Source organism: Haemorhous mexicanus, chromosome 12 (genome assembly GCF_027477595.1).
Source record: "Haemorhous mexicanus isolate bHaeMex1 chromosome 12, bHaeMex1.pri, whole genome shotgun sequence".
Taxonomy (NCBI): domain Eukaryota; kingdom Metazoa; phylum Chordata; class Aves; order Passeriformes; family Fringillidae; genus Haemorhous; species Haemorhous mexicanus.
This window is the reverse complement of record NC_082352.1, coordinates 17972788-17987836: the sequence shown is the minus strand read 5'-3', so window position 1 is coordinate 17987836 and position 15049 is coordinate 17972788. Positions and strand designations below refer to the sequence as shown.

The 15049-nt window shown below is 37.5% G+C and overlaps 1 protein-coding gene across 2 annotated transcripts; it reads left to right on the top strand.

The window, feature by feature from the left end:
• The first annotated feature begins 29 nt into the window (after positions 1 to 29).
• On the top strand, positions 30 to 14636 carry CMC2 (C-X9-C motif containing 2). Of its 2 annotated transcripts, none has more exons than XM_059857406.1 (4): positions 30 to 136; positions 6143 to 6279; positions 10404 to 10475; positions 12372 to 14636. In XM_059857406.1, the coding sequence occupies exons 2-4, from the start codon at positions 6199 to 6201 to the stop codon at positions 12444 to 12446; spliced, it is 228 nt and encodes a 75-aa protein (XP_059713389.1). In that variant the 5' UTR covers positions 30 to 136; positions 6143 to 6198; the 3' UTR covers positions 12447 to 14636. The 2 variants fall into 2 exon arrangements, with proteins under 2 accessions (XP_059713389.1, XP_059713388.1); XM_059857405.1 differs by lacking the exon at positions 30 to 136 and adding an exon at positions 202 to 384.
• Positions 14637 to 15049: the final 413 nt, after the last annotated feature.

The window sequence follows — 15049 nt, the reverse complement described above, 5'->3', positions numbered from 1 at the left end:
GTGCCCCGTCCATCCAATCACAGGGCTCCCCGCCCGCAGTCCCGTCCCGCTCCGGCGCCGGCGCCGTGCGCGCTCCTCGCTCTGAGGCGGCTTCCGGCCGGGGCCGGCCGAGTCTCTGCGTCCGCCCCGCACAGGGGTGAGTGAGGGGCGGCCTTGGGCAGGGCCAGCGGGAAAGGGAAAGATGCAGGGAAAAGAGGGTGTATAGGGAAACCTTCCCCCCTCCTGCCGTCTTCCGTTCCAACCGCCTGACTTTGGGGGGGCTGTGACGAGCCAAGCTCGGGTCCCCTTTCTGGGACCCTCCGCTCACCGCGCAACGTCCTCCGGACGGAGGGCTTTGGAAGGGCAGCTCTGGGCGGGATGTCGGGTCTCTCCGCTGTGGCTGCCGTAAGCTGCTTCTCCTCTGTGTGTGTGTGTCCTGTCGCTTCTTTAAGGCCTCTCGGGAGTAGTGAGGAGCTGCGGAGCTGGTTCAGTGGGACCCCCCCCACCTTAACCTGGTAACAGCAGCTGCCCAGCCCCTCGCGCCCCATGGCATAACCGTGCTGCTGAGCAATGTTTACTTTCTGCCGAGTGCTACCTGCCTTTCATCACGGGATCGGTTTGCTTGAGGGGTCAGAGCCTGTCTTTTCCAACATGGAAACGTATCCTCTTGCTCCCTTTCTCTCTGAAGGGGAAAAGCTGTTTTGCACTAAGCAACAAGATTTTGACAAGTTCATAGAATTCTTCTTTGGGAAATTAATAAAATGGAGATGAGATGGAATGAAGCTTGGTCTGGTGGATGCAGCTGAAATACAGGAGGAGCTGGCAAAACAGGATTTTGATGATAGCACCTTGTCCTTATGTAATTGTAGAGTGAGCTGGGTTGGAAGGAACCTCAAAGATGATCTTGTTCCAACCCCCTGCCACAGGCAGGGACACCTTCGACTGGACAGTGCTTTAGTTTTTTGTTATCTGGATCTTGTCATTCTTAACTGCATATTCTGCAAAGGCATAACAGGAATAGGAAGAGTCAGCTTTAGTATCTGTGATACAGTGTTGTATTGTGCAGTGGTACTGGCTGTATGTTATAATAAAAATATCCCACTAATTGTGCCAAAACTATTGGTGTTTCTTGTATGAATATAACCTTAAATAATTGCCAGGAAGTGAAAATATCTTCTAGTGCTTTACTCAATCACCTATTGCAACCTTAAATAAAATTGTAGAAATTAGTATTCAATTAGCACCTTCTGAGTTTATTTTGCTAAGTATGAAATATAGTGTAGTTTCATCAGGTACTAAAAGCAGGTGAGTTCATTCTGCTGCTGTGAGGGAGGTTGAATTGTTGGCAGAAAGTAGCCATGTAAAAAGAAAATCAATACGAAGTTTTGTAAGATTTAGCTAAGCTTGGTTTATTAAAGTGGATTTTTAAATTTCTTGAAGATGCTGGAAAGTTTGGGGTCATTCTCAATGTGCCTAATCATAGCCTGAAGGCCAGCAGCATAGAGTGACACTTGAATATCCTGGTCTGGAAGATGTTAGTGATGTTACTGAAAGGTAGAAACAAAGTCCTGAGTTTTGAGGTCTCTTGGGTTTTGAAATGGTGTGTATCAACTGTGATTTCTCCTTTCACTGATCACTGAGTATTCAGAGCTTTTGTCAAAATTCTTTGTATAGGATTGAACACTAGGAATGCAAGAGTTCTACTGAAGTGTCATGAATGATACCTTGAGGTAAACACCAGCCTGTTAGGTGTGGGGCTGCATTTTTCATGCTAAAAATTTGTACAATTTTAGCGAAAACAGGATTTGAGTAAACAAAAAGTTGTTGAGATTGTAAATATTTTTTCCAAACACCAAATAGAACAATACTGTGTAACCGAGAATGCGAAACTCCAAATGTTTTGTATTAATTAAGTTAGACATGGCATTAACTGCAAAAAGAAATGTTAAACGTGGAGGGTGGCAGGTTTGTTCCCGTCCCTGCTGCGAGTCCCTGCTGTGGTTTGCACGGTCCTGCTGCCGCCTTGTGGCCGTTGTGTCAGTGCTTGTATCAAATTTGTGTTCTGTGGCGCTGAGCAGAGTTCTGTGTTCCTGGTAGAGCTTCGTCATTAGCAGTGTAGGTGCTCAGGTGTAATTTTTCATCATCAGGGTTGCTAAATAAGGATTTGCATTTCGCTTTAAGAGGTCATTTTTCTGAACAGTGTGTGAATTCATGTGGTTTGGGGTTTTTTTACCATTGGTCTTAGAAAGTTGAAAAAAAAGATGATTGTGTTCTTTTCAAAGGAAAAAATAGTAAAACTCGGTTTAAAAAATAGTCTTCTAATGTGTTTTAATTAAATATGGAAAAAGCATCTTATGGAAACGGTTACCTTGATCTAAACCTTCCCTTCATTGTTGCCCCTCAAGCATGGAAAGGATAAGCATTGGGCTAAGCAGCAGAACTAAAGGAACCTAATTCAGTTTTCCTTCTGCATCAGGCACCTGGTTAGTTCATATTTATGGGAGTTTCTGAGAAAAGAAAGGAACTTCCCTGGATTCCTGACATGCTGACCTCATAGTTGATTTTGGGAAGAAGTGAGAATGTACTGAGCCCTTTGTTTCTCCACACAGGAAGGGTGAGGAAGTCAGGAGGAGAAATTGGTACATGGAGAGAAATGAGCATTTTATCCTGAATTTTGGAGTCAAACATGAAATGCCCACAGTGTTCTTTCCCGTTCTTTTGGGTCAGCCTTTGGTTTCTGCCTCCCTCCTGGGTGTCTGCAGTTTTATTTGAATTCTGTAGTAGATGTAGGTTCCTTTTGCAATTAACAGGAAATATTTAATATACTGAACACATGTATAGATCGATTTTCAGATTAGGGATGAGTATCACATTTTGATAATTTATATGTTGATTGCTTTTAGAAAATTTGAGATGCTTAGTCTCCCAAGATTGCTTACACAAGGAATTCTCTCATTATTTTTCTAAACAGAAATATTAGCATTGGAAGTTCAGTATCATTATCAGAAAATTTTCAGCTTTAGGCTTTTGAAAAAATCTGGTTTATGTTGGAAACCATACAGCTAGAATATCCTATATTTTCCCTACTTAAGGAGAAACCAGGTAGGATATGATACTGGAATGAGACAATTTCTTAATTATTTTTTTCCCAGGAGAATAATATAGATCTAGAAACTGGTTTAGGAAGTTGAAAGATATAATTATCTTTATCTATGTCTTCTATGTTCAGAGACTAATAGTTTATAGAAATGTTTATTTATAAGGTATTTTAACCAAATTATTGAGATACCTATGTAATGTAATTTTTATCAAGAAAGAAAAAAATGCACTGAATCTCTTATCAAACACATTAAAGGGCAGAACATTTCTGTGCAAACCAGTGAAATATGTCAGTGCCATTATATAAAGAGATAATTTCTTTACTTCTCTCCAAACAGTCACTTCAGATATTAACATTTGCTTAGCATTTTGCAGTTCTAAAGCAATTCCTGTATTTTCTAAATATTGTTCTTTTACTTCACTTCCAGTATTTCTTCTACTGAAATTGTGTGTTTACCTTGGCATTCTTTACCACACATTTCTGTTAGTGGTTTCCTCAGAGCAATTTATATTGCTTATTCACAATATTTTCCTGTGATCTTTTTTTCTGTTTTGTTTTCCCAGTATTCTTTTATGTATCAATTCCCTTTGAGTTACCTGTATAAAATTCTGTCCATTTGGACTTAGATTCTGGTAAGATGGCAACTTGCAATTCTTATTTTTCATTAGAATGTTATTAAAAAGACATTAAGTAAACCAATGTCCTTTCTTCACACAAATTGTTGTTTCTCTTGAAACTCTTCTGTTTGTCAGAGTCATTCCCCTCCAGCAAAAAGATTTCAGCTTTCCCTGCTCATTTATAGACCACTGTCTAATCTGACATTTCTGAACATCAGTTTAATATTGAGCACTGGGAACACTGCTCTGTCCTAACTTCAGAAGTGCTTAAGCCTCCAAGGAGGCTCAGAAAGATGTTTTGTTACTTAGTCCACCACATCCTGCAAGAACTGAGTGCTAGAACTTGAAACATTCTAATAGTGAATGTTCTTTGAAAATTTCAGGAGTACTGATCTATGAACTGGTGTGACAGTTTAGACCTTTGATTTGCAGCCTCTATTCCACAAGAGGGGACATTGGAAAATCCTTTGGAGTTGTTAGAAGGCTCTTAACTAAAAAAGTGCACCATCACCTCTGGTGGTGGCATTGGTGGCTTTCATCCACTGTCTGAGAATACTTTTGCAAACAATGGCAGTGATTACTGTTCTTAGTTTAGAAATAATGACTCTTTCCTTGAAATGCTCCATTTGACTTGCTGGCCTGTGCTGATGTGCATTCCCAGTTTCATTAGGACACTGCTCTGGCTTTCTCCTGACACTGCCAGCTCAGATGACAGTTTTAGGAGGCACAGGCAGAGCTGAATGATGAAGAGCTTTAATAATCATCTGGGTTCCCACATGTTAAAGTAACACACAGCCATTGAGCTGGTCACCCTCTCAGGGGAATGCTAACTCTGAGCTATCAAAAAAACTCTACTGATAAATTTAAAACATATTGACTTTGTGTGGCATACAATCAAAAGCTGGTGGCAATAACACAGCAGGGTTCTTAATCACTTTGCTGTTATAGTCGTGCTCCTGCTGTCATATTTCTAAAGGTTCATTTGTTAATTTGTTGGAAAGAATGCTTAAGCAACTTTTACAGTTTCCAACAACTTCTGTGCTAAGAGTAAGTGTAGTGTAATATTAGACTTCCAGATAGAATGGGGGAAGGTTTTTGGAAGAAATCACTACAACACTATGTAGAACATAGTCTCATGGTTCTCAAGTGGCTTTTAAATGTTTGGATTTTTAAAATAAAGTTTGCTTGTGGGAATCTAACTCTTGTTAAGCTGAACACATAATGGGAAGTACTGGATATATGAGTGTACATGGTTCTTTAAGCTGAATATATTCCTTGAGCATTCTGGGAATGGCAGAGATTATCAGCCCTGCAGCTGAATTTTGGGATTTTGTAATAGTAAAATCTGACCATTGGCTACTTGTATTTGTCCAGTCTGTCTTGCAGGAGTGTTAAGACAGTGATGGCTGCTTAGTACAAGTTGTAGTGGTGTTTGCCTGGTGTATGGCAGCTGGAAAGGTGATCCCTTTGGGAGAAGGAGAAATGACAAAATACTAAGCAAAAAAACCAAACAAACAAGCAAACAGGCATCTCTAATTCAGTAGCAGTATGGGCCATAAAAATAAAATTTTACCAAGATTAGCCCATTTGTCCTGGTATGAACTGGACTTTTCTCCCCTTCCTGGTGATCTTCCTGAACAAAGATAGCATCTTCCTTCAGCCACTGTCATATGATGCTTTCAATCCATGTCAACTAAAGAACTTGCTCCCTTCCCACAGAACCCTGCAGGGGTTGTCCCCTTTAGTGTTTCAGAGAGAAAACATGAGGGAAACTTAAGTGCTTCCTTCCACTGTGTGATGGAGTGGGGGATTCATGTAGGAGAGCAATCCCATTGCTTTTCAAAGGAGCATGGTGAAAGCAGGAGGCAGCAACGTGGAGTTGCAAGAAGGGACATTTCAATTCCTTGTGATTTAAAAAAAATAGCAATACTGTTTTGATGAAGTGATTAAGTATTGGTTTTTAAAGCATCACCAATGTCTGGATTAGGATTTTTTAAAAAAGTGTGTAGATAGGTAAAAAGGATGCCAGTTCTCAGAGTGCTGTAGTGGAATAGCTTAGTGCTTCCTGTTGTAATCTTTATAAAAGGTAGAAGGAAAATCACATACACTTAACTTTTTAAAGTCAGAAAACAGAAAATGGAAGTAGGAAGGTGAAAAGATAATCTGGAGTTCAAGAAATATTAATGCTGCTAGAGAGTCCCTGAAAATTAAAATCTTAGCTGTATGTTTATGTCTGTGATAGCCAAGATTATAAACTTCTCTCTGACTGTTAACATTTGGGTTGTGTAGAAGATCAGACATGTGCTGGGTTTAATGACTGTAACTGTGTAATATAAATTATATGCATTAAACTGCATTTTGAGCTCAAATATTGTTAAAATAACACAGTGATAATATCTTACATGTTAAATCAGACTTGCTAGTGACACTATTTTAATGTTGGCAGGTGGAAATTTTCTCAGATTCTTGTCCCTGTGCTACTAAAATCATCCCTAACTAAAGATGCATCCAGACCTGTCTCCTCATCTGCACACAGAAGAGTGTAACCTAATTATCAGTCTGCTCAAGAAGTGTCACAAGGAGGTAAGAAGTGTTGAGCAGAGAAAAGAGAGTGGGTGGGTTGGGGAAATGAGTGTCAGATAAATTAGTGGTGATATTATATGATCATGGAGAGAAAACCCTCCTCTAGGCAGAGCAGCCATGAAATATAGCTGGTGTGTTCTCTGAAGAGCTGTCTGAGGACTGTATGTAAAATCATGCCAGTGATTTATTTAGGAAATACAACATACCTTAAAATTTTCTGTGCTACAGCTTAACACTTAGGGACCTATTTTAAGAACTGGACTAACTTCTCCATCTCTTAGTACTGTGTACCCCTCAAAAAACAATGATAAAATCAGCTTCAAATGCCCTCTTTTTGTATGCTCACAGCATTTCCATATTCCAGCTGTCCCTGGGGCAGATGCTTCAGTGTGGTTAGAAGCAGATGTGTTGATGGGGATTCCAACATGCCTGATGTTCAGTGCTTGGAGAGCTAACTGGGAATTACTCCTTGACTTCCATCTTCTTATTAGGTACCCACTCAAGGATATGAAATGCTAAGTTGTCTTCAGGCTTCTCCAGGTTCTTCATTGCTTCAATATTATGGAATCCTCATCTCACTTGTTTAAAAGCCTTTTTAGAAATTTGCTTTGTCTGCATCTCCTAGATGTAGAAGATTTGGCCCCTGCATTGAAAGCTTTCTGCAGCATCATTGCAATGTTGTTAATTATTTTCCCAGTATATTCTAAGTAGATGCTCTGCAGAGATAATCTTGCCGTATTAGTACATAAAAAAGTTAAATTACGTTGTTTTTATTGAGATAAAAATATATTTAAATATTCACCATGAGTGTGAAAACTCTTGATTTACACCAGTACATGCAATCTACAATATTTTCACCTCCACGGTTAGTTGTGATGTTGATACTTTCTTCTAAGGTAGTTGGATTCTAAGACAATACAAATGTTAGCTTTACTGTTTTGAACAGAATTGAATTCTCAAAAGCTGTTGCAGGATGAGAAGCAAGGCTGATAATTCACAAAATGTGAGAGAAGATGTTTTATCTGAAAGATGGGTAACAACATTTTTGCAAGATTTTAATATAGCTAAATAACATATTAAAAAATATTTTCAGCAGCACACTTTGTTATGATCTTTAAATTACGGCAATGAAGGGAGCAGAGTTTTAATACTAAAATTCATTTGCAGGGAGTATATTGTACTGGTTTTCTTCAGCAACATGTAATTTGTTTTGTTGGCAGTTGGAGTGCAGTATCTTGAAAGTCTGTTGATACCATCTCATAGGTGGTACTTCCCATTCCACTGCTCCTGTACAGAACATCCCCAAGCTTTAAAACTAAAAATTGAGTTGAATGTAGGAATTATGCTTTTCTTCTGAGTTCAGAAATTCTAATTTGCCTAAAACATGCTTTGGGTAGTTTGAGAGATTGTAGAAACTTTTTTCCTTTAATTTTTAGTTGATTTTTTTGCAATAACTTTATTGTTATAATGTAGATAAATGTTCTGTAGCTAGAATTTAGTGAGAAGACTGCATGTGCCTTAACTACTGTGGTATCAAAAGGATTGCCAAATGACCATCACTTAGGAGAATAGGTAGCATGTAAGCAATATAAAGAGCAAGTGTGGTAATTATTTTTTCATAATTGTGAAAACAAATCCAATTAGGAGAGAAAATGCTTTCAGATTTGTCCTGAATACATAGGGGGGCTTTCTGTGCTTTGACTAGGAATGCAGCAGTATTGATTTACTGTTTTCAAGTAGTGAATGGTTGGCTGGCTTTTTGTTTGTGGTTTGGGGTTTTTTTTTTGGTTTTTTTTGGTTTGTTGTTGTTTTTTTTTTTTTTTTTTTTTTTTTTTTTTTTTTTTTTTTAATGAATGTGAAGATATAAGTATCATGGACTTGTGTGACGTAGCTTATTAGACTGCCTTGAGAACTGGAACTAAAGGGTGCACTTGAACTCCTTGGCAGCAAGTGATTCAAAGGAATCTATTGTCAATCTGATTTATGAAGGCACTGGGAGCAGCAATGATGCACAGAATTATATTTTCTTGGTTTTGTTTGAAGTTGATCTTTGCATGAAGAGGAATTACTTTTGTCAGTCTTGTGCTCAGCTGGGAGAGGATGTTTGTGCTGGCAGTCTCAGAACAGAAAGGGTGAGGATGACTTTTTCACACTCAGTTGAAAGGGAGCAATACTTATTCATTTGAAATTCAATGGGAATGTACTGAAATATTCTTTTTACATTGAACTCACTGAAATCTGAAGTCAGTGATATTAATGAGTTATTGGTGACTACTTGCTGTTTTCTTAAAATGCCAAAATGTCCTAAGAACCTTAATCTGCAATTTAAATTACCATTCCTGAGAGATGAAAAGCATTATTTTTTAATTGGGTGTCCATTTTCACAACAGTCAATTTGATTTACTTTATCCCTAATCTAGAACCTGCCCTGTATATCAAGTTTTGTATCAAGTGAAGAGAGGTTAATGGGATTCCTATTTGATGTCACTTCTTTTTTTAATAACTCCACTCTGGTGCCAAGTATGTGCTATAAATAGAAGAATTTTTATAGGTAGGAGCTCAAAGAAATGTGTATTGGCTTGCAGTTGTATCACTGTAATAGGTGTAATAGCTATTTTTGAGAAACTGATTCTTTGTTTCCCTTATAATCTCAGCCAAGAAGTTGACATTTTAGGAATCTGGCTAAATAAACGTAGATTAAACCCACTGTATGCACTAGTCAGAGTGGAGTTAGCTTGAAATGTGAGTGTTCACCTTGAAATTTACCATGCAGGTATGCAAGTAGAATACAAAATTTAATCTGTGTTAGCTGGAATGAAAATGTTATAAAAGCAAGATCAGTGTGCAGTAAAGTGACAACTTGTTCCATGCAACTGCTTCAGTCATCTGATGCCCTTTATAAATCACAGAGGTATAAACAAGCTAATTATAGCACTGCTATAGTAAAGTGTTTGTCATAAACTTTGTTAACCCACTCCTACTTCAGTTGTGTTCTATTGGATGAGATCTTGTTCATAGTTTGAATCCTTAGTAGTGTTCATGGATGACTTGTATGAATCCATCCAGCTGTGGAAATGCACATAGGTTTCCCTCTGAAATGTGGAAGGGACTTCATTTGCATCTGTTTTGTTCTTCTTGGTCTTTTTTGTTTAAATTCATGAGTTGTCTGTAAGATTGACTGAGTTGTCTCCATTCATTGTGTAGCTGCAAATATCTACTAAAAGCCCCCTCCTTCAGGTCTTCTAAATCACTTGGACGCTCTCCTGCCAGGTTCTGCCCTGAGATTCTCTAACATGGCACAAGCATGCTCCTGAAAAGGCAGTCCTTCTACAGCCATGCATTCTGAGAGTGGTTTAATGCCCAGTAGAATGGAATTGCTCTAAGAAATCCTGGCTAAGAGGACAGATTTTTATGGTGAATACCATCATGTTAGCTATGGAGAGCCTTCATGAGGACAAGGCCTGCAGTATTTTAGAAACTAAAGAACATTTAAATGTGCTTAAGGCCCACAATTGAGCTGTGCCATGAAGACGGTAAATGCATCTTATTTATTAACCTCAAGATCCAGAGAGATTTTTTATACTGGTTCTAATGTTCCAGTCAATTAAGCCTAGTGCCTGCATCTTCTGGACCAACAGCACATTGTTCATGCAGCTGGGATAATGGAGCAGTGAATCCTTTGCCTCTCTAGGTCACAAAGAAATAATGAAAACTAATGCAGGGAGGACACTGCCTCTATATCACAACCTGGAGTTCAGAATATTTATTTTTTGTATGTTATTTAACCTCGTGTGAGTGAGAGTTGTGAGACTGACTTCTAAATCAATAAAATGTATGTTCTGCACCTAAACAATAGCTTCAGCTTAGGTGTTTTCCTTTAGTCTGGTCTTTATGCATAGTAAGTACCTTCAACTTTCAGCCAGGCAGGGGTGGCTCAAGTGAGCTTCAGGAGCAGCCTGAACCTCGGCCTGCTTGGGGAAAAAAGTTACCAAACACCACTTTTCACAAGAAAGGGAAAGGAAAAGACCAGGATATGTTGAAAAATGCCACTGTGTTTAAATAAATATAGAGCTTCAGAGGAAGAAACCTTTGAAGTGTAATTTTTTTTCTCCTTAACTCATCAGCACAATGTTTTGAAGTTTTTTGGCCATTGCAATGATATTGACCGTGAGATGAGGAAGTGCTTAAAGAAAGAGGTAAGCAATAAATTATAAATATTGTAAGTTAAATGCTTAATAAAAAATGGGAAAGAGCTAGAGTTGTTTTTTACTAAGTAGTATGAATCAGTAAATGTAAGCACGTTCTGCTGTGGGCACTAGAGACCAAATCCAAACTTTTTAAAATAAATTTGTCAAGTAAAATCTGGCATTAACAAATGGCGTGGTGTATTTTTTGATATACAAAAATAGGCAAACACATTTTAATGAAACAAATATTGCAGATAGGAACTGACACTTCACAGATTGCTTCTGACTTTTTTCTTAATTTTTTTTAGTAGTGGTATTTGCACAGAATTTAATATAAAGTAGTAATGGTCACTGCTGCAGAAATAACACTTAAAGCTGAAGTCAGTTACACTGACTGAAACTACTTAATGAGTTGCTGAGTTAGGTCCTCAATGAAAATATCTGCAGATATGAAGGAATGGAGACAGAGTTTAAGTGGATTAACTGTTTTAATAGACACATTTTCAGAAAAGTGCTCTTTATATTTATAGTGGTTGTACCTACATGACAGAACATAAATGAGCATTTCACACATCTTTTAGCTTTAAACTGTACTTTCTAATTTTTACATAAATTTCACCATACTTAGAAGTTTCTTGCCACATAATCTCATTATTCTTTTTTTTTCTTCCACTGAAGCCTTTACATTAAAGGAGTTCTTGATGATTATATTTGTCTGCCTTCTTAAAATGTGCTTATATTGATATGCCATTACTAGGAAGCCCCTGAAAGTTTGTTCAGCAATAGTGAATAGGTAAATATGTAGTTTTTAAAGATCCATTGTTCTCATTCTGCATAAAAACATGGATGGGTTATTGAAAAATTAAATATTGGCAAGGGAAAAAGTTAAGCGTTCTGTAAATGTTAAGTAATGTTTCGGGTCATTATTTCAGTTATAGACCAATCAGTATAATGGAGGAAAAACAGCAAATCCTTTTCAAAATTAATTTCTTTAGTAGTTTATTACATTATATAGAGAATTGAATATTTGTGGCTTACTTGGGTTGTATTCTTGATACCAATTATTAAAATATTGAACAAATACATGCTCTAACCTAAGGACAAAAATAATTTTCTTCTCATGAAATACATATCAAGTGATGCATTGATTTTTAATTTTTCATTTATTTGAGCTGTGAAAATGTTTCCTTTTTGTTTGCCATGAAAGAAAGGCTCTTCAAGCTTCTGCTAGCGCAAGGGCATACTTGAAAGCATGGTGATCTTATACATGTATCTTACCTGTGAAGGCTTTCTTGGTTGCATTTAACACTGGAGTCCTGCCTCTGTTGTGGTTCTTGTTTAAACTGTTAAAAATCCCCACATGCCTTACCCTCATTCAATCCAAATTTGTCTTTGTTCCTTTCATCTTGGTATCCTGCTCTATCTGTGTGTATAGTTAATGACCAGGATCAAAAATAGACGAAGCCTGTGATGACAAATTCATTTTTCAGAAGGCAGATACACATTAATCAGTGTCTTGCAAAAGGAAAAGAGCCTGACCTGTGCTCTAGAATAGCACCAGTGCAACTTTTTCTTCCTAGTTCATGTGTGAAGTGTAGCCGTGTATGTTAGATCACTGTATAATTAAGTTTCTCCTTAGGATTAACTGAATATTCTTTATTAAAATATTTTAATACTCTTTAGCCTAACAACCTCAAACTTAGAAACCTGTATTTTAATGGAATAAATGTTGATTTCAAAGTAGAAATTAACCTATATCTAGATATTAACAAGAGCTCTATTTCTAACATATCAGTCAAATGTATTTTTTCTGTTCCTGGATAGAAAATGCTTCAACAGTTTTAAATTTGACATATCTGTTTAATGATAACAGCTGATCTATTAATTTTCTTATCTGTCTTCCAGTATGAAGAAAACAGGCGCAGGAACCGGGAGAAACGACAGAGGATAATAAATGCTCACAAAGCTGCAGAGAAGTGAGTGGGGCTGTGGCTGGACAGCTGCAGCTCCACAGGGATACTCACTTGTCCAAGCCTGTGGTTTGTGAGGTGGTGACAAAATAAAAGCATCTAATACATACTCATTCCCATCAAGGCAAAGATTGTGAAAAAATAAATACCATACATCACTCACAACCTAACTTAATTTTTGATCTCTGAAAGAACACTACAGTGGCAATTCTTTGTTCTGGCACTTTTATGATTGTTAAGTAATGAGGAGTTGGTGTGTGTGAGGTACTATGTGTTCAGCTGTGTTCCCCACTTTGCACTGAGTTGCATTTATCTCCTTGTGTTTAGCAGTTTCTCTTTTATATCATAGGTTTTGTAGGGATTTTTTTTTTGTTTTTCATTGCAAAACACTAAATTACTTTTCCCATCACTTTTTGTAGTGTTGTGATAACACTTCTTAAATGGATTAGGAAAGAGAAATTTTAAACAGATGTGGCTTGAAATTGGGAATTTCCTATCAAGAAGTAATTGCAGTTCTAGTATTTTTTATTGGAGCTAAAAGGATGAAGCTACTGTCTTCAGCTGAGAAGATTACAAATCCTCCCTGCCAACCATATGTACAGTGTAGACTGTTGTAAGACAATTTGTTCATCATACCCAAAACAAGCGCCTTTAGAAATTCAGAATGGAACATTTCCAGGGATTTACAAAGCTTCCCCTTGATTTTTGTTGAGTACAATCAATGTGTGCCGAGTGATTTTTGTAGAGGAGTTCTGCCAAAAATATAAGCTGAAGTTCTTCCATTTTCTCTGGTACAAAAGTAAAGTCACATTATGACAATTGAGGTTGAAGCAAAGCTGTCACCGAAGTGAAGAAAAGTGTAACTTTCTCAGGCAAGTCAGTGTGTGTTGTGTGACCAAGTTGCCTTGTTAGCCTATAAAAGGTGTTTGTTTTCCATCAAACTGCTGAAAGCCCAGAACAAGTCTCAGAATTCAGAAGATTTGATATCAAAATGTACACTGGTTTGTCCACTGATGGAGCTGCTCCTCTGTGTGTCTGCTGGATTCGCCTTACTTTTAAATAATGCCTCTGTTCTGCCTAGCAGCAAAAGACTTTTTTAAAATATAAATTTTGTTGAGCCAAATATGCAAAGTGTATCTAGAAAACGTTTGGAAAAAAGGTGCCTATTCTACAGTGAATTACACAGTTTGTTGTAAGAACCATTGTTGATACTCAGTCTTGAAATTGGCACATGCCCCTGTTTTTGGAAGAAAATGGTATTTTGTGAGCTGTTTTGAAGGGTGAATTAGATAGAATAATTTTAGTTATTTTTCAATACCTGGATGGACCCAATTAAATCACTAAAACCACAAATGTTTTCTGTTTACAGTGAAAGCTCCAAGCAAAGCTGAAGCAATTGTTTCTGCATCTTGACATGCTGTTTGTTTCTTAGAACAAGTAAATGATGCACTGTTTGAATTAATACTCGAGTGGTTGGAAGTTGGTGCAGCCTTTATTGGTATTTTTGAAAGAGTTCACTTTGTAGTGAACTCCCCTATGTGGGAACTCTGCATCCATGGCACTTCTTCCATTTGAGATGACACAACCTACTTCAGGCAAGCTCTTAAATAGGATTTGTAGCCTTTAAGTACATAAATAAATTGAGAATTGTTCCAGAGATTAGGTTGAGAAGCTGATATCTGAGTGCAGAAGCATTGAAGCTTTTGTTTCTTTAATCAGCTTCTGTGAGTCCCAGTCTTTCACAAAGCAACAAAATAAGAAACCAAGAGCCACTTAACACAGCTCATTAGTCAGAATCATGTTTGCAAAGATCAATGTGCTTAGTGAATGAAAGACCAAATGGCACACACAATTCCTATTGATACTTTTAACTACATTTATTTACAAATCTATTTTACAGATCAGCTTTGTTTACCTAGTGAAAGTCTGATCATGGTCTTCCTTCTGTTGCTCTTTGCTAATTGCCCACTAGTAGTGTGATATGAGAGTGCCCATTGATTCCTGAGGGTTTTGTTGCTTTTGTTTGACAGAGAGTTCATGTTGCTAATTTGGTCTTGAAGCTGAAAAACACTGGTGTATAATATACTGATGATTTATCTGACAGAGAAAGGGGTAAGGGTGAAATAGTAAATGTGGGGGTTTTTTTGTTTCCTAAAGTGAGCTTGGGTGAAATAAACTTTTTCTCTATAGACTTTGAAAACAGTTTATTGCAATGTCATTTGTCTGTAGGACCATTTTGCCCATTGTTTTTTTTGAGAGATTGTAGTTGAGAGAAAGAAGAAATTTCATGTAATTTGTGTTGAATTGCATGTGAGAAGCTGATGTGTGTTTCATGTCGGAAAGTGAAGAAGGGGGAAACAGAAAGGGGACATGGCAGCTCTGGCCATAATGGTGAGGATTTTCCATATTGAAGTGCCATAAAAGTCTAGGATACATGGACAGGAGGAGGACAGAGCAAAGGGAATTATAACTGTCCAGCAAAATCCCTCTAGTTTTTCCGGAAACACCTGGTAACACTATTCGTTGTGTACTTTCTCTTGCTGGAAAACTAAATTACATTCTGTTTTCCTTAATTTTTTTTTTTTATTATATTTTTGTAGAAGGAAAAATATT

Bases quoted from the DNA above. Each gene is read 5' to 3' on its own strand.
- CMC2 (XM_059857406.1), top strand. From the start codon at position 6,199: ATGCATCCAGACCTGTCTCCTCATCTGCACACAGAAGAGTGTAACCTA. The intron at 6,280-10,403 runs GTAAGAAGTGTT...TTAACTCATCAG, and splicing joins TCAAGAAGTGTCACAAGGAG to CACAATGTTTTGAAGTTTTT. The intron at 10,476-12,371 runs GTAAGCAATAAA...TCTGTCTTCCAG, and splicing joins GGAAGTGCTTAAAGAAAGAG to TATGAAGAAAACAGGCGCAG.